General features: G+C 45.8%; 1 protein-coding gene and 2 long non-coding RNA genes across 6 annotated transcripts in view; 2 read left to right on the top strand and 1 right to left on the bottom strand.

Annotated features, from left to right (window-relative positions):
• The window catches only part of LOC118377864 (protein RUFY3-like), a 56,870-nt gene extending 53,955 nt beyond the window's left edge, over positions 1-2,915 (bottom strand). Inside the window, exon 1 of one of the 2 annotated variants that reach the window (XM_052479879.1) lies at positions 2,203-2,915. In XM_052479879.1, coding sequence (XP_052335839.1) covers positions 2,203-2,380 — 178 coding nt within the window. In that variant the 5' untranslated portion in view covers positions 2,381-2,915. The remainder of the gene's footprint in view (positions 1-2,202) is intronic. The other variant, XM_052479878.1, reaches the window with a different exon arrangement.
• An 11,869-nt stretch (positions 2,916-14,784) lies between these two features.
• Positions 14,785-18,280, top strand: LOC127911884 (uncharacterized). Of its 3 annotated transcripts, XR_008079761.1 has the most exons (4): positions 14,785-16,055; positions 16,940-17,255; positions 17,397-17,772; positions 18,179-18,280. It is a non-coding gene; the product is annotated as an uncharacterized LOC127911884 (long non-coding RNA). The 3 variants fall into 3 exon arrangements; XR_008079760.1 differs by lacking the exons at positions 14,785-16,055; positions 16,940-17,255 and adding an exon at positions 16,205-16,390; XR_008079759.1 differs by lacking the exons at positions 14,785-16,055; positions 16,940-17,255 and adding an exon at positions 16,205-16,531.
• Positions 18,281-18,668: 388 nt separating this feature from the next.
• LOC127911885 (uncharacterized) lies at positions 18,669-19,860 on the top strand. Its single transcript, XR_008079762.1, has 3 exons — positions 18,669-18,947; positions 19,363-19,597; positions 19,786-19,860. It is a non-coding gene; the product is annotated as an uncharacterized LOC127911885 (long non-coding RNA).
• Positions 19,861-25,772: the final 5,912 nt, after the last annotated feature.

Below are 25,772 nucleotides of genomic sequence, written 5' to 3'. Positions count from 1 at the left end.
TGTGTTGCTACCACGCTGTGTTGCTACCATTCTGTGTTGCTACCACGTTGTGTTGCTACCATTCTGTGTTGCTACCACGTTGTGTTGCTACCACGCTGTGTTGCTACCACGCTGTGTTGCTACCACGCTGTGTTGCTACCACGCTGTGTTGCTACCACGCTGTGTTGCTACCACGCTGTGTTGCTACCACGCTGTGTTGCTACCACGCTGTGTTGCTACCACGCTGTGTTGCTACCACGCTGTGACGCTGTGTTGCTACCACGCTGTGTTGCTACCACGCTGTGTTGCTACCACGCTGTGTTGCTACCACGCTGTGTTGCTACCACGCTGTGTTGCTACCACGCTGTGTTGCTACCACGTTGTGTTGCTACCATGCTGTGTTGTCATGTGTGGCTGCCTTACTACATAAAGACAGACCTAAAGACAACAACATCTTGATGTGTGTTTTGTCCTATATTTTTCATCCCCAGCCCCCCATCCCTGCAGGAGGTCTTTTTTTGCCTTTTGGGTTGGCCGTCATTGTAAATAAGAATTAGTTCTTAACTGCCTCGTTAAATAAAAGGTTAAACAAAGTAATAACAACTAATCACCAGTAGAGGGAGTTCCGTTTGACCGTTTTGGTGGCTCTCATACAAAGTATCATGTCATTAAAAGTAGCAGTATTTAATGTTGAATAAATTCAAGTGTAAAATTCTATGATTTATATATACACTAGATGACAGATAGGGGGCGCTGTGTTGAAGCCACCGTGCCTCCATCTTGGTACACCCCCCTCAGTTGTAAAATATATTTAGGAAGTTATAACAATCCATTAATTAAAATGTCTACATGTTTTTGCCATGTTTATTTTATTACAGACACCTCAATGAATACTTCAACATTTAATTATGAGCTAAACAAACAAAAAACTTTTCTTTTTTTTTGAGATTACTGTTATGATTATGTTAGATTATGTTATGGTCTCCACTACCACATCAAAATTCATGTCATTTTCTTCTTGAAACATTTAAATTGAATTACTGTAAAATTCCATTCGTTCCTCCTCCTGGGAGTGCTGATCTAGGATCAGGTCATAAAGAGTCTCAGTAGGAGTGCTGATCTAGGATCAGGTCATAAAGAGTCTCAGTAGGTAGTGGTGATCTAGGATCAGGTCATAAAGAGTCTCAGTAGGAGTACTGATCTAGGATCAGGTCATAGAGTCTCAGTAGGAGTGGTGATCTAGGATCAGGTCATAAAGAGTCTCAGTAGTAGTGGTGATCTAGGATCAGGTCATAGAGTCTCAGTAGGAGTGGTGATCTAGGATCAGGTCATAAAGAGTCTCAGTAGGAGTGTTGATCTAGGATCAGGTCATAGAGTCTCAGTAGGAGTGGTGATCTAGGATCAGGTCATAGAGTCTCAGTAGGAGTGTTGATCTAGGATCAGGTCATAGAGTCTCAGTAGGAGTGGTGATCTAGGATCAGGTCATAGAGTCTCAGTAGGAGTGGTGATCTGGGATCAGGTCATAGAGTCTCAGTAGGAGTGGTGATCTAGGATCAGGTCATAGAGTCTCATTAGGAGTGGTGATCTAGGATCAGGTCATAAAGAGTCTCAGTAGGAGTGCTGATCTAGGATCAGGTCATAAAGAGTCTCAGTAGGAGTGGTGATCTAGGATCAGGTCATAAAGAGTCTCAGTAGGAGTGGTGATCTAGGATCAGGTCATAAAGAGTCTCAGTAGGAGTGGTGATCTAGGATCAGATCATAAAGGGTTTCAGTAGGAGTGTTGATCTAGGATCAGGTCATAGAGTCTCAGTAGGAGTGGTGATCTAGGATCAGGTCATAAAGAGTCTCATTAGGAGTGGTGATCTAGGATCAGGTCATAGAGTCTCAGTAGGAGTGGTGATCTAGGATCAGGTCATAAAGAGTCTCAGTAGGAGTGGTGATCTAGGATCAGATCATAAAGAGTCTCAGTAGGAGTGGTGTTCTAGGATCAGGTCATAAAGAGTCTCAGTAGGAGTGGTGATCTAGGATCAGGTCATAAAGAGTCTCAGTAGGAGTGGTGATCTAGGATCAGGTCATAAAGAGTCTCAGTAGGAGTGGTGTTCTAGGATCAGGTCACAAAGAGTCTCAGTAGGAGTGGTGATCTAGGATCAGGTCATAGAGTCTCAGTAGGAGTGCTGATCTAGGATCAGGTCCCCTCTGTCTATGTTACGGTCTATCACCTACCTTCGTGGGCTGGCTCTGGGTCTGGGGTGAGAGAGATGTCGTTCAGCTCCCTGAGACAGAGCCATTCTCCGTCCACCGACACGCGGAAGTTACACAGATAGATGGTCTCCCGGGCGGCCTGCGTGATCTTGTCGGTGGTGGGGGTCGGGGCATCGGCCTGAGGCGTAACGTCTGCCATGATGACTCAGCGAATAGAGGGCTGAGAGACGAACGGCAACAAAGCAGGAACGCTCTCTCTGTCCAGGCGACGCAAAGGCCGCAAAGAGGGGGATGGAGAGGATTTGTGCCGAACAACAGCAGTCTTCCCAGATACAATAGGAATGAAAAGAGAAAATCTCTGTGCCGAACGACAGCAGTCTTCGCAGATACAATAAGAATAGGAATGAAAAGAGAGAAGAGCAGCACTCAGCAGTCTTCCCAGATAGAAAAAAAGGATGGATGGTGTTAATTCTCGTCTTCCTCTCCGTGCCTCCTCCCCCCCTTCACTCACTCCCGTTTGTTTTTACAGAGAACTGGGGAGAAAAGCCCCAGTGTGCATCTGTCTCAACAAAAGCTGCAGCCCTGCCCTCTCCTCCTTTCCTCTGCGGCGCGGCCTGGGTACTGGGGTAACAACGCTAGGTCTCTGCCTGGGCGCGGCCTGGGTACTGGGATGACAACGCTAGGTCTCTGCTCTGCTGGAATGACAGCCTCTCCTTTGGTTGGCTCTGCCTCTGCCCCTCTCGTTCGGCTAGCCCTCACAGGATTGGTTGTGTGAGTCGCTGCTCCTCTGACAGACAGCAGAGTGGGTGTTGACCAAAATGGCTGCCTGATAATGAGCTAGCTGGGTAACAGAGCAACATCACCTGACCAGATGGTGCATGGGGAGGGGAAGGGACTAATTCCCCTGATGCACATTTGTTGCAGGGAGAGAGGGAGAGCATCTTTGATGCAGGGAGGGAGGGATGGAGAGAGAGAGAGGGGGGTGGCACCTTTGATGCAGGAAGGGAGGCAGGGGCGGCTCGTCGCTCTCTCTCTGGCATCAGCCAGATTTCCTGGCAGGTTAGAACTAGTAACACCGAGCTGAGAAGCACCACTTTACTCAGCCACCAGTATTTACATGATACTGCCCCATAGAAACACAGGACATTTTAATCCTTGGTTGTTTCAAGGAAAAGGGATACCTAGCCAGTTACATCAATGTATTCAACTGAAATGTATCTTCCACAGATAATATAATAATAATAATATAATAATAATATATGCCATTTAGCTGACGCTTTTATCCAAAGCGACTTACAGTCATGTGTGCATACATTCTACGTATGGGTGGTCCCGGGAATCGAACCCACTACCCTGGCGTTACAAGCGCCATGCTCTACCAACTGAGCCACAGAAGGACGACCATAACCCAACCCCTCTGAATCAGAGAGGTGTTGTATCTTCCACAGATAACCCAACCCCTCTGAATCAGAGAGGTGTTGTATCTTCCACAGATAACCCAACCCCTCTGAATCAGAGAGGTGTTGCGTCTTCCACAGATAACCCAACCCCTCTGAATCAGAGAGGTGTGTCTTCCCCATTTAACCCAACCCCTCTGAATCAGAGGTGTGTCTTCCCCATTTAACCCAACCCCTCTGAATCAGAGAGGTGTTGTATCTTCCACAGATAACCCAACCCCTCTGAATCAGAGAGGTGTTGCATCTTCCACAGATAACCCAACCCCTCTGAATCAGAGAGGTGTTGCATCTTCCACAGATAACCCAACCCCTCTGAATCAGAGAGGTGTTGTATCTTCCACAGATAACCCAACCCCTCTGAATCAGAGAGGTGTTGCATCTTCCACAGATAACCCAACCCCTCTGAATCAGAGAGGTGTTGTATCTTCCACAGATAACCCAACCCCTCTGAATCAGAGAGGTGTTGTATCTGTGGAAGATACAACACCTCTCTGATAACCTGAGTCATGGGCTGATGTGGTAGCAAACGACTTCTCCGGTCCCAGCGGCCTTGTTAAAATGTTGCGTAGTAAAACGCACAATATGCTTGCGCCAGTTCACACAAAAGTTGCCCTTCATAAAAACTAAACTTGACGTGACAATCTTTAGCACGGTTTCTTGTGGTGGGAATAATGCAAGGCAGCAAAAGTAGCCTCGTAGCAGCCTTGTGCTAATGGGGAATTATGTAACCCCCATGTAGCACTGTCTTGGACCCCCCCCATGTAGAACTGTCTTGGACCCCCCCATGTAGCACTGTCTTGGACCCCCCATGTAGAACTGTCTTGGACCCCCCCATGTAGAACTGGCTTGGACCCCCCCATTTAGAACTGGCTTGGACCCCCCCATGTAGAACTGGCTTGGACCACCCCCCATGTAGAACTGGCTTGGACCCCCCATGTAGAACTGGCTTGGACCACCCCCATGTAGAACTGGCTTGGACCCCCCATGTAGAACTGGCTTGACCCCCCCCCCATGTAGAACTGGCTTGGACCCCCCCATTTAGAACAGGCTTGGACCTCCCCCATGTAGAACTGGCTTGGACCCCCCCATTTAGAACTGGCTTGGACCTCCCCCATGTAGAACTGGCTTGGACCCCCCATGTAGAACTGGCTTGGACCCCCCCCATGTAGAACTGGCTTGGACCCCCCCCATGTAGAACTGGCTTGGACCCCCCATGTAGAACTGGCTTGGACCTCCCCCATGCAGAACTGGCTTGGACCCCCCATGTAGAACTGGCTTGGACCCCCCATGTAGAACTGGCTTGGACCACCCCCATGTAGAACTGTCTTGGACCCCCCATGTAGCACTGTCTTGGACCCCCCATGTAGAACTGTCTTGGACCCCCCATGTAGAACTGGCTTGGACCCCCCATTTAGAACTGGCTTGGACCCCCCCCATGTAGAACTGGCTTGGACCACCCCCATGTAGAACTGGCTTGGACCCCCCATGTAGAACTGGCTTGGACCACCCCCATGTAGAACTGGCTTGGACCCCCCATGTAGAACTGGCTTGACCCCCCCATGTAGAACTGGCTTGGACCCCCCCATTTAGAACAGGCTTGGACCTCCCCCCATGTAGAACTGGCTTGGACCTCCCCATATAGAACTGGCTTGGACCCCCCCCATTTAGAACTGGCTTGGACCTCCCCCCATGTAGAACTGGCTTGGACCCCCCATGTAGAACTGGCTTGGACCCCCCCCATGTAGAACTGGCTTGGACCCCCATGTAGAACTGGCTTGGACCCCCCATGTAGAACTGGCTTGGACCCCCATGTAGAACTGGCTTGGACCTCCCCCATGCAGAACTGGCTTGGACCCCCCCATGTAGAACTGGCTTGGACCACCCCTGTTTGCCTCCAGAACAGCTTGAATTCTTTGGGAATTCAAAAAAATATATATTTCAAATGTTCCACAGGGACGTTGGTCCATGTTGACACGACGGCATCACACAGTTGCTGCTGATTGGACGGTGGCACATTCAGCCATCTCATCCCAAAGATAATCTATTTGGTTGAGTTCTGGAGACTGACCAGGACACTCAAGTAAACTGAACTCGCTGTCATGTTCCAGACGATGTTTTTCCACTCCTCAGTTGTCCAGTGTTGGTGATGGCGTGCCGACTGGAGCCACTTCTTCTTCTTGTTTTTACCTGATAGGAGTGGAACCCGGTGTGGTCGTCTGCTGCAATTGCCCATCCCTGACAAGGATCAATGAGTTGTGCGTTCTGAGATGCCGTTCTGCACATCACTGTTACATTGTCTGTTTGTGGCCAGCCTATTAGCTTCAACGATTCTTGCCATTTTCATCAACCAGCTGTTTTCTCCAACAGGATTTCCGCTGACTGGATGTTTTTGATTGTTGCTCCGTTTTCTGTAAACCCTAGACACTGCCGTGCAGGAAAAGCCCAGGAGGGTCGGACATACGTTCTCTGTAAACCCTAGACACTGCCGTGCAGGAAAAGCCCAGGAGGGTCGGACATCTGTTCTCTGTAAACCCTAGACACTGCCGTGCGTGAAAAGCCCAGGAGGGTCAGACATCCGTTCTGAAAAGCCCAGGAGGATCAGACATCCGTTCTGAAAAGCCCAGGAGGGTCGGACATCCGTTCTGAAAAGCCCAGGAGGGTCGGACATCCGTTCTCAGGGACATCCGTTCTGAAAAGCCCAGGAGGGTCGGACATCCGTTCTGAAAAGCCCTCGGACATCCGTTCTGAAAAGCCCAGGAGGGTCGGACATCCGTTCTGAAAAGCCCAGGAGGGTCAGACATCCGTTCTGAAAAGCCCAGGAGGGTCAGACATCCGTTCTGAAAAGCCCAGGAGGGTCAGACATCCGTTCTGAAAAGCCCAGGAGGGTCAGACATCCGTTCTGAAAAGCCCAGGAGGGTCAGACATCCGTTCTGAAAAGCCCAGGAGGGTCAGACATCCGTTCTGAAAAGCCCAGGAGGGTCAGACATCCGTTCTGAAAAGCCCAGGAGGGTCAGACATCCGTTCTGAAAAGCCCAGGAGGGTCAGACATCCGTTCTGAAAAGCCCAGGAGGGTCAGACATCCGTTCTGAAAAGCCCAGGAGGGTCAGACATCCGTTCTGAAAAGCCCAGGAGGGTCAGACATCCGTTCTGAAAAGCCCAGGAGGGTCAGACATCCGTTCTGAAAAGCCCAGGAGGGTCAGACATCCGTTCTGAAAAGCCCAGGAGGGTCAGACATCCGTTCTGAAAAGCCCAGGAGGGTCAGACATCCGTTCTGAAAAGCCCAGGAGGGTCAGACATCCGTTCTGAAAAGCCCAGGAGGGTCAGACATCCGTTCTGAAAAGCCCAGGAGGGTCAGACATCCGTTCTGAAAAGCCCAGGAGGGTCAGACATCCGTTCTGAAAAGCCCAGGAGGGTCAGACATCCGTTCTGAAAAGCCCAGGAGGGTCAGACATCCGTTCTGAAAAGCCCAGGAGGGTCAGACATCCGTTCTGAAAAGCCCAGGAGGGTCAGACATCCGTTCTGAAAAGCCCAGGAGGGTCAGACATCCGTTCTGAAAAGCCCAGGAGGGTCAGACATCCGTTCTGAAAAGCCCAGGAGGGTCAGACATCCGTTCTGAAAAGCCCAGGAGGGTCAGACATCCGTTCTGAAAAGCCCAGGAGGGTCAGACATCCGTTCTGAAAAGCCCAGGAGGGTCAGACATCCGTTCTGAAAAAGGAGGGTCAGACATCCGTTCTGAAAAGCCCAGGAGGGTCAGACATCCGTTCTGAAAAGCCCAGGAGGGTCAGACATCCGTTCTGAAAAGCCCAGGAGGGTCAGACATCCGTTCTGAAAAGCCCAGGAGGGTCAGACATCCGTTCTGAAAAGCCCAGGAGGGTCGGACATCCGTTCTGAAAAGCCCAGGAGGGTCGGACATCCGTTCTGAAAAGCCCAGGAGGGTCGGACATCCGTTCTGAAAAGCCCAGGAGGGTCGGACATCCGTTCTGAAAAGCCCAGGAGGGTCGGACATCCGTTCTGAAAAGCCCAGGAGGGTCGGACATCCGTTCTGAAAAGCCCAGGAGGGTCGGACATCCGTTCTGAAAAGCCCAGGAGGGTCGGACATCCGTTCTGAAAAGCCCAGGAGGGTCGGACATCCGTTCTGAAAAGCCCAGGAGGGTCGGACATCCGTTCTGAAAAGCCCAGGAGGGTCGGACATCCGTTCTGAAAAGCCCAGGAGGGTCGGACATCCGTTCTGAAAAGCCCAGGAGGGTCGGACATCCGTTCTGAAAAGCGCAGGAGGGTCGGACATCCGTTCTGAAAAGCCCAGGAGGGTCGGACATCCGTTCTGAAAAGCCCAGGAGGGTCGGACATCCGTTCTGAAAAGCCCAGGAGGGTCGGACATCCGTTCTGAAAAGCCCAGGAGGGTCGGACATCCGTTCTGAAAAGCCCAGGAGGGTCGGACATCCGTTCTGAAAAGCCCAGGAGGGTCGGACATCCGTTCTGAAAAGCCCAGGAGGGTCGGACATCCGTTCTGAAAAGCCCAGGAGGGTCGGACATCCGTTCTGAAAAGCCCAGGAGGGTCGGACATCCGTTCTGAAAAGCCCAGGAGGGTCGGACATCCGTTCTGAAAAGCCCAGGAGGGTCGGACATCCGTTCTGAAAAGCCCAGGAGGGTCGGACATCCGTTCTGAAAAGCCCAGGAGGGTCGGACATCCGTTCTGAAAAGCCCAGGAGGGTCGGACATCCGTTCTGAAAAGCCCAGGAGGGTCGGACATCCGTTCTGAAAAGCCCAGGAGGGTCGGACATCCGTTCTGAAAAGCCCAGGAGGGTCGGACATCCGTTCTGAAAAGCCCAGGAGGGTCGGACATCCGTTCTGAAAAAGCCCAGGAGGGTCGGACATCCGTTCTGAAAAGCCCAGGAGGGTCGGACATCCGTTCTGAAAAGCCCAGGAGGGTCGGACATCCGTTCTGAAAAGCCCAGGAGGGTCGGACATCCGTTCTGAAAAGCCCAGGAGGGTCGGACATCCGTTCTGAAAAGCCCAGGAGGGTCGGACATCCGTTCTGAAAAGCCCAGGAGGGTCGGACATCCGTTCTGAAAAGCCCAGGAGGGTCGGACATCCGTTCTGAAAAGCCCAGGAGGGTCGGACATCCGTTCTGAAAAGCCCAGGAGGGTCGGACATCCGTTCTGAAAAGCCCAGGAGGGTCGGACATCCGTTCTGAAAAGCCCAGGAGGGTCGGACATCCGTTCTGAAAAGCCCAGGAGGGTCGGACATCCGTTCTGAAAAGCCCAGGAGGGTCGGACATCCGTTCTGAAAAGCCCAGGAGGGTCAGACATCCGTTCTGAAAAGCCCAGGAGGGTCAGACATCCGTTCTGAAAAGCCCAGGAGGGTCAGACATCCGTTCTGAAAAGCCCAGGAGGGTCAGACATCCGTTCTGAAAAGCCCAGGAGGGTCAGACATCCGTTCTGAAAAGCCCAGGAGGGTCAGACATCCGTTCTGAAAAGCCCAGGAGGGTCAGACATCCGTTCTGAAAAGCCCAGGAGGGTCAGACATCCGTTCTGAAAAGCCCAGGAGGGTCAGACATCCGTTCTGAAAAGCCCAGGAGGGTCAGACATCCGTTCTGAAAAGCCCAGGAGGGTCAGACATCCGTTCTGAAAAGCCCAGGAGGGTCAGACATCCGTTCTGAAAAGCCCAGGAGGGTCAGACATCCGTTCTGAAAAGCCCAGGAGGGTCAGACATCCGTTCTGAAAAGCCCAGGAGGGTCAGACATCCGTTCTGAAAAGCCCAGGAGGGTCAGACATCCGTTCTGAAAAGCCCAGGAGGGTCAGACATCCGTTCTGAAAAGCCCAGGAGGGTCAGACATCCGTTCTGAAAAGCCCAGGAGGGTCAGACATCCGTTCTGAAAAGCCCAGGAGGGTCAGACATCCGTTCTGAAAAGCCCAGGAGGGTCAGACATCCGTTCTGAAAAGCCCAGGAGGGTCAGACATCCGTTCTGAAAAGCCCAGGAGGGTCAGACATCCGTTCTGAAAAGCCCAGGAGGGTCAGACATCCGTTCTGAAAAGCCCAGGAGGGTCAGACATCCGTTCTGAAAAGCCCAGGAGGGTCAGACATCCGTTCTGAAAAGCCCAGGAGGGTCAGACATCCGTTCTGAAAAGCCCAGGAGGGTCAGACATCCGTTCTGAAAAGCCCAGGAGGGTCAGACATCCGTTCTGAAAAGCCCAGGAGGGTCAGACATCCGTTCTGAAAAGCCCAGGAGGGTCAGACATCCGTTCTGAAAAGCCCAGGAGGGTCAGACATCCGTTCTGAAAAGCCCAGGAGGGTCAGACATCCGTTCTGAAAAGCCCAGGAGGGTCAGACATCCGTTCTGAAAAGCCCAGGAGGGTCAGACATCCGTTCTGAAAAGCCCAGGAGGGTCAGACATCCGTTCTGAAAAGCCCAGGAGGGTCAGACATCCGTTCTGAAAAGCCCAGGAGGGTCAGACATCCGTTCTGAAAAGCCCAGGAGGGTCAGACATCCGTTCTGAAAAGCCCAGGAGGGTCAGACATCCGTTCTGAAAAGCCCAGGAGGGTCAGACATCCGTTCTGAAAAGCCCAGGAGGGTCGGACATCCGTTCTGAAAAGCCCAAGAGGGTCAGACATCCGTTCTGAAAAGCCCAGGAGGGTCAGACATCCGTTCTGAAAAGCCCAGGAGGGTCAGACATCCGTTCTGAAAAGCCCAGGAGGGTCAGACATCCGTTCTGAAAAGCCCAGGAGGGTCGGACATCCATTCTGAAAAGCCCAGGAGGGTCGGACATCCATTCTGAAAAGCCCAGGAGGGTCGGACATCCATTCTGAAAAGCCCAGGAGGGTCGGACATCCATTCTGAAAAGCCCAGGAGGGTCAGACATCCATTCTGAAAAGCCCAGGAGGGTCAGACATCCGTTCTGAAAAGCCCAGGAGGGTCAGACATCCGTTCTGAAAAGCCAAGGAGGGTCGGACATCCGTTCAGAAAAGCCCAGGAGGGTCGGACATCCATTCAGAAAAGCCCAGGAGGGTCGGACATCCATTCTGAAAAGCCCAGGAGGGTCAGACATCCGTTCTGAAAAGCCCAGGAGGGTCAGACATCCGTTCTGAAAAGCCCAGGAGGGTCAGACATCCGTTCTGAAAAGCCCAGGAGGGTCAGACATCCGTTCTGAAAAGCCCAGGAGGGTCAGACATCCGTTCTGAAAAGCCCAGGAGGGTCAGACATCCGTTCTGAAAAGCCCAGGAGGGTCAGACATCCGTTCTGAAAAGCCCAGGAGGGTCAGACATCCGTTCTGAAAAGCCCAGGAGGGTCAGACATCCGTTCTGAAAAGCCCAGGAGGGTCAGACATCCGTTCTGAAAAGCCCAGGAGGGTCAGACATCCGTTCTGAAAAGCCCAGGAGGGTCAGACATCCGTTCTGAAAAGCCCAGGAGGGTCGGACATCCGTTCTGAAAAGCCCAGGAGGGTCAGACATCCGTTCTGAAAAGCCCAGGAGGGTCAGACATCCGTTCTGAAAAGCCCAGGAGGGTCAGACATCCGTTCTGAAAAGCCCAGGAGGGTCAGACATCCGTTCTGAAAAGCCCAGGAGGGTCGGACATCCATTCTGAAAAGCCCAGGAGGGTCGGACATCCATTCTGAAAAGCCCAGGAGGGTCGGACATCCATTCTGAAAAGCCCAGGAGGGTCGGACATCCATTCTGAAAAGCCCAGGAGGGTCAGACATCCATTCTGAAAAGCCCAGGAGGGTCAGACATCCGTTCTGAAAAGCCCAGGAGGGTCAGACATCCGTTCTGAAAAGCCAAGGAGGGTCGGACATCCGTTCTGAAAAGCCCAGGAGGGTCGGACATCCATTCAGAAAAGCCCAGGAGGGTCGGACATCCATTCTGAAAAGCCCAGGAGGGTCAGACATCTGTTCTGAAAAGCCCAGGAGGGTCAGACATCTGTTCTGAAAAGCCCAGGAGGGTCAGACATCTGTTCTGAAAAGCCCAGGAGGGTCAGACATCTGTTCTGAAAAGCCCAGGAGGGTCAGACATCCATTCTGAAAAGCCCAGGAGGGTCAGACATCCGTTCTGAAAAGCCCAGGAGGGTCAGACATCCATTCTGAAAAGCCCAGGAGGGTCGGACATCCGTTCTGAAAAGCCCAGGAGGGTCGGACATCTGTTCTGAAAAGCCCAGGAGGGTCGGCTGTTTCTGAGATACTGGATCCAGCGTACCTGGCACCGACTATCTCAAAGTTGCTTAGGTCACTAGTTTGGCCCATTCTAAATGTTAAACTGAAAAAATAATATATATATATATATATATATATACACTCGTGTGTACAAAAATTGTTTGCAAATTTGTTATAAATTAAATACAGAAATATCTCATTTACATAAGTTGTCACACACCTTAAGAATGGCAGTGATTACAGAAACTAATGAACAATGAAACAGCACAGCAAGTAAGTGAAAGAAATCAGATTTGATGATGTTTTACTGGTAAATGGGGACATGCAGAAATGCCAACAAAATACATGTTTGGTCAGTGTGGTGTGTGACCTTTATTTAAACTAGGCAAGTCAGTTCAGAGCAAATTCTTATTTACAATGACGGCCTACCCCGGCCAATGCTGGGCCAATGCTCACCCTAAAGGGACTCCCAATCACGGCCGGATGTGATACAGCCTGGATTTGAACCAGGGTGTCTGTAGTGACGCCTCTAGCACTGAGATGCAGTGTCTTAGACCGCTGTGTCAATGTGTGTGTGTTTTAACTATTTACCTATACTAGAATTCTTTAAAAAGGCCGCTAAAATTGTAAATATCGGTTATCAGCCAAAAATTTCATGTTGGAGCATCACTATTTTTGCAATATTTGTATTCTGTACAGGCTTCCTCCTTTTCACTCTGTCCTTAGTATTGTGGAGTAACTACAATGTTGTTGATCCATCCTCAAAAATTCTCCTTTCACAGCCATTAAACTCACTGTTTTACAGTCACCATTGGCCTCATGGTGAAATCCCTGTTTTGTTTCCTTCCTCTCCGGCAACTGAGTTATGAAGGACTGGGTGTATTGATACACCATCCAAAGTGTAATTAAATAACTTCACCACGCTCAAAAGGGATATTCGATGTCTGTTTATTTTATTACCCATCTACCAATGGGTGCCCTTCATTGTGAGGCATTGGAAAAACCTCCCAGGTGTTTGTGGTTGTTTGAAATTCACTGCTACACCGAGGGACCTATCTGAGCGGTTTCCTTCCTCTCCGGCAACTGAGTTAGTAAGGACGCCTGTATTTTTGTAGTGACCGGGTGCATTGGTCTCTCGTCTTTGTGGTTGAATCTGTGTTTGAAAGTCACTGCTACACCGAGGGACCTACTAACTGAGTTAGTAAGGACGCCTGTATTTTTGTAGTGACCGGGTGCATTGGTCTCTCGTCTTTGTGGTTGAATCTGTGTTTGAAAGTCACTGCTACACAGGGACCTATTTGTATGTGTGGGGTACAGAGACGATGGAGTCATTCAACAATGATGTTAAAGACTGTTATTGCACACAGAGTGAGTCCACGCAACTTATTATGTGACTTTTACAGCACATTTGACTGGAAACTAAACCCTCATGTCAACACCTCCTAAGACTTAGCCATCGCTATTTCCTGTCTAATTCCAATATTCACAAAGCCAAATAAGGGTGTTATTGTCACCATGAAAGCTGAAGGACGGGCAACGTTCAGCCGTTGTTATGAATGCTCGTTCGCGCACAGTTTTACGACAGGTCTGATATATAGCAGGAAACATGCGTATGTATTTGCGTGCGTCAAGTTTAAACATTTTTTTTTTTAAATATATATTTTTTAGAAATGGATCGCGCGGATATTTTATCTGTAACATTTATGGTTATAAATGAAGCCCCGGAGAAGGTTTCTCATCACCTAAAAGGTCCTTCGAACCACACATCTTCATGACAACGTCAGCTTTCCACACTGCCTCCGGACTTAACTTCTGTGCAGTATTTTCACACAAATACTGGAAATTCCACTGGTCTCATCCAAGGTTATTTCACTCACACCCTGCCAATTTAACTCAACATAAAAACACAACTCAGGTATCAGGTTGGATTCAAATCACAAGAGGCCTGAGCATTTCACTGTAGCCATCTCGTCTGCTACATCCTGTCATTCTACATCTGGTCTGTCATTCTACATCTGGTCTGTCATTCTACATCTGGTCTGTCATTCTACATCTCGTCTGTCATTCTACATCTCGTCTGTCATTCTACATCTCGTCTGTCATTCTACATCTCGTCTGTCATTCTACATCTCGTCTGTCATTCTACATCTCGTCTGTCATTCTACATCTCGTCTGTCATTCTACATCTCGTCTGTCATTCTACATCTCGTCTGTCATTCTACATCTCGTCTGTCATTCTACATCTCGTCTGTCATTCTACATCTCGTCTGTCATTCTACATCTCGTCTGTCATTCTACATCTCGTCTGTCATTCTACACCTCGTCTGTCATTCTACACCTCGTCTGTCATTCTACACCTCGTCTGTCATTCTACATCTCGTCTGTCATTCTACATCTCGTCTGTCATTCTACATCTCGTCTGTCATTCTACATCTCGTCTGTCATTCTACATCTCGTCTGTCATTCTACATCTCGTCTGTCATTCTACATCTCGTCTGTCATTCTACATCTCGTCTGTCATTCTACATCTCGTCTGTCATTCTACATCTCGTCTGTCATTCTACATCTCGTCTTCCACATCTAGCTACATCTGGTCTGTCACTCTACATCTCGTCTGTGATTCTACATATCGTCTTCCACATCTAGCTACATCTCGTCTGTCATTCTACATCTCGTCTGTCATTCTACATCTCGTCTTCCACATCTAGCTACATCTTGTCTGTCATTCTACATCTCGTCTGTCATTCTACATCTCGTCTGTCATTCTACATCTGGTCTGTCATTCTACATCTGGTCTGTCATTCTACATCTGGTCTGTCATTCTACATCTGGTCTGTCATTCTACATCTCGTCTGTCATTCTACATCTCGTCTGTCATTCTACATCTCGTCTGTCATTCTACATCTCGTCTGTCATTCTACATATCGTCTGTCATTCTACATATCGTCTGTCATTCTACATATCGTCTTCCACATCTAGCTACATCTTGTCTGTTATTCCACATCTAGCTACATCTTGTCTGTCATTCTACATCTTGTCTTGTCAATCTAGCTCATTGACTGTAAAAAAACCATATGGATGAAGCCATCGATGACATCATCCCATTGTGTCCTATGAGAATGCTTGGTGGCGTATTTGATCGTCAGGAAATGTCATTTCAGTGTCGCCATCTTGTCAAAAAACAAAAAGTGCACCAAGGGGGGGGGGCCCCAGGACCATATTTGGGAAACCTTGAACTACTGACATGACAAAACAGCAGTGTTGCAATGTTCCCACAAGATTGGGGAAAACGATGTCACAGGTGAACATTTATTTTTGTCGAGGATGGCGGGTTTTTGTGCTATTTCTAGGTTGCACCGTGGCATTTCTCTTTAAAATCTATTTCACTGTCAGGCAGTGAGGCAGGCTGTTGCTGAGTGAGTGATGGGGAGGACCGGAGGGGTGTGTCTGTGTAGAGAGAGCAGTACAGCTATTGGCTGAGTCGTGTGAGCGAGAGGAGAGAGCAGCACGCTCGCACGTCGTGACAACTTTTTACCAGTTGTAGGACTTGGCTATTTAGATCATTATGGAGACACCTATTTCCATAAAACATTAATACTCTAGAACTGACGCACATCAAGAAATAATGGAGACAACGCACTGGAAAATGACTTTGGGCGCGCATTACATAAATCCACCCGTTGGTGGTTTAAACTGAATTATTGGGTTACTTTGAAAACGATGTCGCGGGTTAAAATGTATTTGGTCGCGTTGTTGGCTATTTCTAAGTTGCACCGTGGCCGCCATGACATTTCTCTTTAAAATATATATGATTTCACTGTGACCTGTTGCTGAGTGGTGGGGAGGTGGATGTGTGTGTGTTGAGAGCGCTAATGGGAGACAAAACACGAACTATTTTGGGCGTATAACATAAATCCACTCGTTGGTGGTTTAAACTACATTCTAGTGTTGACTACTAAAAGAAAACGGTATCAAGCGAAGTGATTTATGTATGTTCAGTTCCTGGTTCTCGGGGGGGGGGGGGAATTTGAAATGGAAGTTGTGGAAAAGTCCTCAATGAAACTGACATGAGGCTAAATGTGGAGAATGATACATTTGCCTCAGTTGACCATCAAGCAGCCTATTAATATATATATGCCATCGTCGGCTGCCATTTGATACAATAAATATGTTGAAATGACGATATCACTGGAGTCCTTGCAAATCCATTTGTGCCACTTGTGTAGCCTACCTGGAGCTGGCAAACAGATTGAATAGATAGCCTGTAACTCCAGGTTGTTGTAGTCTTGTGTTATTATCAATAGATAGCCTGTAACTCCAGGTTGTTGTAGTCTTGTTATTATCAATAGACAGCCTGTAACTCCAGGTTGTTATAGTCTTGTGTTATTATCAATAGATAGCCTGTAACTTCAGGTTGTTGTAGTCTTGTGTTATTATCAATAGATAGCCTGTTGTAGTCTTGTGTTATTATCAATAGATAGCCTGTTGTAGTCTTGTGTTATTATCAATAGATAGCCTGTTGTAGTCTTGTGTTATTATCAATAGATAGCCTGTAACTCCAGGTTGTTGTAGTCTTGTGTTATTATCAATAGATAGCCTGTAACTCCAGGTGGTTGTAGTCTTGTGTTATTATCAATAGATAGCCTGTAACTTCAGGTTGTTGTAGTCTTGTGTTATTATCAATAGATAGCCTGTAACTCCAGGTTGTTGTAGTCTTGTGTTATTATCAATAGATAGCCTGTAACTCCAGGTGGTTGTAGTCTTGTGTTATTATCAATAGATAGCCTGTAACTTCAGGTTGTTGTAGTCTTGTGTTATTATCAATAGATAGCCTGTAACTCCAGGTTGTTGTAGTCTTGTGTTATTATCAATAGATAGCCTGTAACTCCAGGTTGTTGTAGTCTTGTGTTATTATCAATAGATAGCCTGTTGTAGTCTTGTGTTATTATCAATAGATAGCCTGTAACTTCAGGTTGTTGTAGTCTTGTGTTATTATCAATAGATAGCCTGTAACTCCAGGTTGTTGTAGTCTTGTGTTATTATCAATAGATAGCCTGTAACTCCAGGTTGTTGTAGTCTTGTTATTATCAATAGATAGCCTGTAACTCCAGGTTGTTGTAGTCTTGTGTTATTATCAATAGATAGCCTGTAACTCCAGGTTGTTGTAGTCTTGTGTTATTATCAATAGATAGCCTGTTGTAGTCTTGTGTTATTATCAATAGATAGCCTGTAACTCCAGGTTGTTGTAGTCTTGTGTTATTATCAATAGATAGCCTGTAACTCCAGGTTGTTGTAGTCTTGTGTTATTATCAATAGATAGCCTGTAACTCCAGGTTGTTGTAGTCTTGTGTTATTATCAATAGATAGCCTGTAACTCCAGGTTGTTGTAGTCTTGTGTTATTATCAATAGATAGCCTGTAACTCCAGTTTGTTGTAGTCTTGTGTTATTATCAATAGATAGCCTGTAACTCCAGGTTGTTGTAGTCTTGTGTTATTATGAATAGATAGCCTGTAACTCCAGGTTGTTGTAGTCTTGTGTTATTATCAATAGATAGCCTGTAACTCCAGGTGGTTGTAGTCTTGTGTTATTATCAATAGATAGCCTGTAACTCCAGGTGGTTGTAGTCTTGTGTTATTATCAATAGATAGCCTGTAACTCCAGGTTGTTGTAGTCTTGTGTTATTATCAATAGATAGCCTGTAACTCCAGGTGGTTGTAGTCTTGTGTTATTATCAATAGATAGCCTGTAACTCCAGGTTGTTGTAGTCTTGTGTTATTATCAATAGATAGCCTGTAACTCCAGGTTGTTGTAGTCTTGTGTTATTATCAATAGATAGCCTGTAACTCCAGGTGGTTGTAGTCTTGTGTTATTATCAATAGATAGCCTGTAACTCCAGGTTGTTGTAGTCTTGTGTTATTATCAATAGATAGCCTGTAACTCCAGGTTGTTGTAGTCTTGTGTTATTATCAATAGATAGCCTGTAACTCCAGGTGGTTGTAGTCTTGTGTTATTATCAATAGATAGCCTGTAGCTCCAGTTTGTTGTAGTCTTGTGTTATTATCAATAGATAGCCTGTAACTCCAGGTTGTTGTAGTCTTGTGTTATTATGAATAGATAGCCTGTAACTCCAGGTTGTTGTAGTCTTGTGTTATTATCAATAGATAGCCTGTAACTCCAGGTGGTTGTAGTCTTGTGTTATTATCAATAAAGCCTGTAACTCCAGGTGGTTGTAGTCTTGTGTTATTATCAATAGATAGCCTGTAACTCCAGTTGTTGTAGTCTTGTGTTATTATCAATAGATAGCCTGTAACTCCAGGTTGTTGTAGTCTTGTGTTATTATCAATAGATAGCCTGTTGTAGTCTTGTGTTATTATCAATAGATAGCCTGTAACTCAGGTGGTTGTAGTCTTGTGTTATTATCAATAGATAGCCTGTAACTCCAGGTTGTTGTAGTCTTGTGTTATTATCAATAGATAGCCTGTAACTCCAGGTGGTTGTAGTCTTGTGTTATTATCAATAAATAGCCTGTAGCTCCAGTTTGTTGTAGTCTTGTGTTATTATCAATAGATGCCTGTAACTCAGGTTGTTGTAGTCTTGTGTTATTATCAATAGATAGCCTGTTGTAGTCTTGTGTTATTATCAATAGATAGCCTGTAACTCCAGGTGGTTGTAGTCTTGTGTTATTATCAATAGATAGCCTGTAACTCCAGGTGGTTGTAGTCTTGTGTTATTATCAATAGATAGCCTGTAACAGGTTTGTTATTATCAATAAGCCTGTAACTCCAGGTTGTTGAGTCTTGTGTTATTATCAATGAGCCTGTTGTAGTCTTGTGTTATTATCAATAGATAGCCTGTAACTCCATTTGTTGTAGTCTTGTGTTATTATCAATAGATAGCCTGTAACTCCAGGTTGTTGTAGTCTTGTGTTATTATCAATAGATAGCCTGTAACTCCAGGTTGTTGTAGTCTTGTGTTATTATCAATAGATAGCCTGTAACTCCAGGTTGTTGTAGTCTTGTGTTATTATCAATAGATAGCCTGTAACTCCAGGTTGTTGTAGTCTTGTGTTATTATCAATAGATAGCCTGTTGTAGTCTTGTGTTATTATCAATAGATAGCCTGTTGTAGTCTTGTGTTATTATCAATAGATAGCCTGTAACTCCAGGTTGTTGTAGTCTTGTGTTATTATCAATAGATAGCCTGTTGTAGTCTTGTGTTATTATCAATAGATAGCCTGTTGTAGTCTTGTGTTATTATCAATAGATAGCCTGTAACTCCAGGTTGTTGTAGTCTTGTGTTATTATCAATAGATAGCCTGTAACTCCAGGTGGTTGTAGTCTTGTGTTATTATCAATAGATAGCCTGTAGCTCCAGGTTGTTGTAGTCTTGTGTTATTATCAATAGATAGCCTGTAACTCCAGGTTTGTTGTAGTCTTGTGTTATTATCAATAGATAGCCTGTAACTCCAGGTTGTTGTAGTCTTGTGTTATTATCAATAGATAGCCTGTAACTCCAGGTAGCCTGTAACTCCAGGTGGTTGTAGTCTTGTGTTATTATGAATAGATAGCCTGTAACTCCAGGTGGTTGTAGTCTTGTGTTATTATCAATAGATAGCCTGTAACTCCAGGTTGTTGTAGTCTTGTGTTATTATCAATAGATAGCCTGTAACTCCAGGTTGTTGTAGTCTTGTGTTATTATCAATAGATAGCCTGTAACTCCAGGTTGTTGTAGTCTTGTGTTATTATCAATAGATAGCCTGTAACTCCAGGTGGTTGTAGTCTTGTGTTATTATCAATAGATAGCCTGTAACTCCAGGTTGTTGTAGTCTTGTGTTATTATCAATAGATAGCCTGTAACTCCAGGTTGTTGTAGTCTTGTGTTATTATCAATAGATAGCCTGTAACTCCAGGTTGTTGTAGTCTTGTGTTATTATCAATAGATAGCCTGTAACTCCAGTTTGTTGTAGTCTTGTGTTATTATCAATAGATAGCCTGTAACTCCAGTTTGTTGTAGTCTTGTGTTATTATCAATAGATAGCCTGTAACTCCAGGTTGTTGTAGTCTTGTGTTATTATCAATAGATAGCCTGCCTGTTGTAGTCTTGTGTTATTATCAATAGATAGCCTGTAACTCCAGGTTGTTGTAGTCTTGTGTTATTATCAATAGATAGCCTGTAACTCCAGGTGGTTGTAGTCTTGTGTTATTATCAATAGATAGCCTGTTGTTGTAGTCTTGTTTGTCTTGTTATTATCAATAGATAGCCTGTTGTAGTCTTGTGTTATTATCAATAGATAGCCTGTTGTAGTCTTGTGTTATTATCAATAGATAGCCTGTTGTAGTCTTGTGTTATTATCAATAGATAGCCTGTTGTAGTCTTGTGTTATTATCAATAGATGGCCTGTAACTCCAGGTTGTTGTAGTCTTGTGTTATTATCAATAGATTGACGTAACAGTCAGATTAGGCTACAGGTCAAATTAAGTCGAAAAAAAGCAACACTGGCTGTTGTTGACAAACATTCATTCAAACACTCATTACAGTATCAGTCAAAAGTTTGGACACACCTACTAATTCAATGGGTTTTTATTTTTTGCTATTTTCTACATTGTAGAATAATAGTGAAGACATCAAAACTATGAAATAACACATTTGGACTCATGTAGTAACCCAAAAAAAAGCATTAAGCAATTAAAAATATATTTTACATTTGAGATTCTTCAAAGTAGCTACCCTTTGCCTTGATGACAGCTTCGCACACTCTTGGCATTCTCTCAACCAGCTTCACCTGGAATGCTTTTCCAACCATCTTGAAGGAGTTCTCACATATGCTGAGCACTTGTTGGCTGCTTTTCTTCACTCAGCGGTCCAACTCATCCCAAACCATCTCAATTGGGTTGAGGTCAGGTGATTGTGGAGGCCAGGTCACCTAATGCAGCACTCAAGAACTCTCCTTCTTGGTCAAATAGCCTGGAGGTGTGTTGGGTCATTGTCCTGTTGATAAACAAATGACAGTCGCACTAAGCCCAAACCAGATGGGCCGGCGTATCGCTGCAGAATGCTATGGTAGCCATGCTGGTTAAGTGTGCCTTGAATTCCAAATAAATCACAGACAGTGTCACCGGCAATGCACCCCCACACCATCACACCTCCTCCTCCATGCTTCACGGTGGGAACCACACATGCACAGATCATTCGTTCACTTACTCTGATTCTCACAAAGACACGGTGGTTGGAACCTAAAATCTCTTTGGACTCCAGACCTAATGACAGATTTCCACCAGTCTAATGTCCATTGCTCGTGTTCATTGGCCCAAGCAAGTCTCTTCGTATTGGTGTCCTTTAGTAGTGGTTTCTTTGCAGAACTTTGACCACGAAGGCCTGGTTCATGCAGTTTCCTCTGAACAGTTGATGTTGAGATGTGTCTGTGAATTAAACACTTTGAAGCATTTATTTATTTGGGCTGCAATTTCTGAGGCTGGTAACGTATCCTCTGCAGCAGAGGGAACTCTGGGTCTTCCTTTCCTGTGGTGGTCCTGATGAGAGACAGTTTCATCATATCGCAGCAGAGGGAACTCTGGGTCTTCCTTTCCTGTGGCGGTCCTCATGAGTGCCAGTTTCATCAGCAGCAGGGAACTTTCTGGTGGTCCTTGAGAGCCAGTTTTCCGCAGCAGAGGGAACTCTGGTGCAGTCCTCATGAGTGCCAGTTTCATCATAGCGCTTGATGGTTTTTGCGACTGCACTTGAAGAAACTTTTAAAAAGTTATTGAAATTTTCCGGATTAACTGACAGTCAGGTTTTAAAGTAGTGATGGACTGTCATTTCTCTTTGCTTATTTGAGCTGTTCTTGCCATAATATGGACTTGGTCTTTTACCAAATAGGGCCATCTTCTGTATACCACCCCTACCATGTCACAACACAACTGATTTGATCAAACGCATTTAAGAAGGAAAGAAATTCCACAAATTAACTTTTAAGAAGGCACACCTGTTAATTCAAATGCATTCCAGGTGACTACCTCATGAAGCTGGTTGAGAGAATGCCAAGAGTGTGCAAAGCTGTCATCAAGGCAAAGGGTGGCTATTTGAAGAATCTCAAATATTCAATACATTTTAATTAGTTTTCCACTATTTTGGTTACTACATGCTTCCATACATGCTGTTTAACAGTTCATGTCTTCACTACTTTTCTACAGTGTATAAAATAGTCAAAATAAAACTTGTGAATGAGTAGGTGTCCACACTTTTGAGTGGTACTGTACATACTAATATTGAATTCAGGTGATTGAAATTACAACCCCATCCTCAGTAGCCTATCCCAGCAGGCCATTGGGGGAAACAAGCATCTCTAATTTGCGAAATCGCCTCGTTATTCATGTCTGTTAATATGAACTAAGCAAACTGCTAAAACATTCAGTTTACATCTTGCCCACATCTTGTCTAGGCTACCTAAAATGAGATGTAGGCCTATCAGGGGTTAAAGGCTACCTGCCTTTATCTAAGCAAACCATTGCAAAATGTTATTACAATCCTAAACCCAGATTTTAGTCGGTAGCCTATGTGTAACAAATGTGAAATGGCTAGCTAGTTAGCAGTGGTGCGTGCTAATAGCGTTTCAATCGGTGACGATTGCTCTGAGACATTGAAGTAGTTGTTCCCCCCTTGCTCTGCAAGGGCCGCGGCTTTTGTGGCGCGATGGGTAACGGTGCTTCGAGGGTGGCTGTTGTCGATGTGTCCAGAGGGTCCTTGGTTCGAGCCCAGGTAGGGGCGAGGAGAGGGACGGAAGCTATACTGGTACATATACTGGTACATATGCCTATTGAAGTGGTAAAGTCAAGCTCGCAAATGTGCATTTGTAGTCTTAACATCTGGCACATAACAACAGCACAACTGCCAGAAAGTAGCCTAACAGTTAAAAAAAAAAACAATTTGAATCTAATTTTTTCTTGCTCAGAGATTGAGATCCTCTGTCCAACTTTCATCACTCAAACTCTCCTGTCGTGTTTATCTATAGTTTTGCCCATGCGCAAAGGGGATTTATTTACAATTATAAACCTGGTTCGAGTCCTGAAAGCTGATTGGCTGAAAGCCGTGGTATATCAGACCATATACCACAGGTATGACAAAACGTTACTTTTTTAAGTCGGTAACCAGTTTATAATTAAAAGGTACCCCCAGGTTCTGCGGTATATGGCGAATATACAACAGCTAACAGCTGTACCCAGGCACTCCGTTTTGCGTTCTGCTTATGAACAGCCCTTAGGCACGGTAGATTGGCCGTATCTCATATCCTGTTGGGCAAATTATCTGGCGAGTTTAATAAGGGCAAACTATATTTTCTCTTTCTACATATTCAAATTGCTTTATTAAGTTAAGTCATAGTTTGCAATAATTATTTTTCTGAGTTACCCCGAATATAGCTTCTAACTTCGTTACAAGTTACTATGATATTCAATCTTAAATTGGCTCGATAACGGTGACGGAATATGGTTTAATTGCAGGTCCTAATCCAGGCACTTGTCATCTCCCGTCTGGATTACTGCAACTCGCTGTTGGCTGGGCTCCCTGCCTGTGCCATTAAACCCCTACAACTCATCCAGAACGCCGCAGCCCGTCTGGTGTTCAACCTTCCCAAGTTCTCTCACGTCACCCCGCTCCTCCGCTCTCTCCACTGGCTTCCAGTTGAAGCTCGCATCCGCTACAAGACCATGGTGCTTGCCTACGGAGCTGTGAGGGGAACGGCACCTCAGTACCTCCAGGCTCTGATCAGGCCCTACACCCAATCAAGGGCACTGCGTTCATCCACCTCTGGCCTGCTCGCCTCCCTACCACTGAGGAAGTACAGTTCCCGCTCAGCCCAGTCAAAACTGTTCGCTGCTCTGGCCCCCCAATGGTGGAAAAAACTCCCTCACGACGCCAGGACAGCGGAGTCAATCACCACCTTCCGGAGACACCTGAAACCCCACCTCTTTAAGGAATACCTAGGATAGGATAAAGTAATCCTTCTCACCCCCTTAAAAGATTTAGATACACTATTGTAAAGTGGCTGTTCCACTGGATGTCATAAGGTGAATGCACCAATTTGTAAGTCGCTCTGGATAAGAGCGTCTGCTAAATGACTTAAATGTAAATGTAAATGTAATAAATATGGCAACTAACGTTACTCTCTTGCTGCAAAAATATTTTGGGGGGCTAGTTGTTCTCAGGCCTGTTGGTTTAGAATGGTCAATGGGCTAGAAATGTTAGCTTGACCTGTGAAAGCTATCTAGCTATTATATAGACCTGAGCTCTCCAACCTTTGTCCTGGAGAGCTGTTGTCTGAGCCCAATAATGTTTGTACCATGTTTTATGCTGCTACCATGCTGTGTTTCTACCATGTTAAGTTGCTACCATGTTGTGTTGTCATGTTGTGTTGCTACCATGCTGTGTTTCTACCATGTTAAGTTGCTACCATGTTGTGTTGTCATGTTGTGTTGCTACCATGCTGTGTTGTCATGTGTTGCTACGCTTTCGTCTTAGGTCTCTCTTGTTGTGATGAGTGTTTTGGCCTATATTTATATTGGTTTGTTATGTGTTATTTTTAATCCCAGGCCCCCGTTCCCGCAGGAGAGGCCCTTTTGCCTTTTGGTAGGCCATCATCGTAAATAAGAATTTGTTCTCAACTGACTTACCTGGTCAAATAAAGACAGCACCTTCTGTATGTTTTCGTTTCAACTCCAGTTGTAACTAACTCGATTCAATTTATCAAGCAGGTGACGTGAAGTATTATAATCAGGTCAAACTATCTTAGGGTTAAAGAGAAACCTACAGGACGGTAACTTGGCTCTCCAGGGAACAGGGTTAGAGAGCCCTGATATAATATCTTCTTTCTGTACGGGAGTTAATCAAATCTGAAAGTTGTCTTTGGCTGGCTAGTTAAGGATTTCATATCCCCTAGTTCAACTCTGTCTGCTTGTTGACTAGTTAGTTAAGACAAAATAAGGGCTTCATATCCCCTAGTTCAACTCTGTCTGCTTGTTGACTAGTTAGTTAAGACAAAATAAGAGCTTCATATCCCCTGGTTCAACTCTGTCTGCTTGTTGACTAGTTAGTTAAGACAAAATATGGGCTTCATATCCCCTAGTTCAACTCTGTCTGCTTGTTGACTAGTTAGTTAAGACAAAATAAGGGCTTCATATCCCCTAGTTCAACTCTGTCTGCTTGTTGACTAGTTAGTTAAGACAAAATAAGGGCTTCATATCCCCTAGTTCAACTCTGTCTGCTTGTTGACTAGTTAGTTAAGACAAAATAAGAGCTTCATATCCCCTGGTTCAACTCTGTCTGCTTGTTGACTAGTTAGTTAAGACAAAATAAGGGCTTCATATCCCCTAGTTCAACTCTGTCTGCTTGTTGACTAGTTAGTTAAGACAAAATAAGGGCTTCATATCCCCTGGTTCAACTCTGTCTGCTTGTTGACTAGTTAGTTAAGACAAAATAAGGGCTTCATATCCCCTAGTTCAACTCTGTCTGCTTGTTGACTAGTTAGTTAAGACAAAATAAGAGCTTCATATCCCCTAGTTCAACTCTGTCTGCTTGTTGACTAGTTAGTTAAGACAAAATAAGGACTTCATATCCCCTAGTTCAACTCTGTCTGCTTGTTGACTAGTTAGTTAAGACAAAATAAGGACTTCATATCCCCTAGTTCAACTCTGTCTGCTTGTTGACTAGTTAGTTAAGACAAAATAAGGACTTCATATCCCCTGGTTCAACTCTGTCTGCTTGTTGACCAGGTATATTTGAGACAACAGTCAGGGGGTGTTGGCAGCTCACTAGTTGTTGACAAAAAGCACAACTAGCTAACTTAGCTGGTACAACAGATACGCTTTTTGAGTCAGAGACAGCTAGCAAGTTGACTAGTTAAAAACGGTAAAACATTGAAACACTCACTCTTCGACGTACTCTTGGTATCCAGTTCATATTGAACAGAAGAAGTAGGAGACGACGATCCAGTCTTCTC

The sequence above is a fragment of the Oncorhynchus keta genome, chromosome 25, assembly GCF_023373465.1.
Source record: "Oncorhynchus keta strain PuntledgeMale-10-30-2019 chromosome 25, Oket_V2, whole genome shotgun sequence".
Classification (NCBI taxonomy): Eukaryota; Metazoa; Chordata; class Actinopteri; order Salmoniformes; family Salmonidae; genus Oncorhynchus; species Oncorhynchus keta.
Note: the sequence above shows the minus strand (reverse complement) of the source record. Positions and strands in the feature narration are given on the sequence as shown.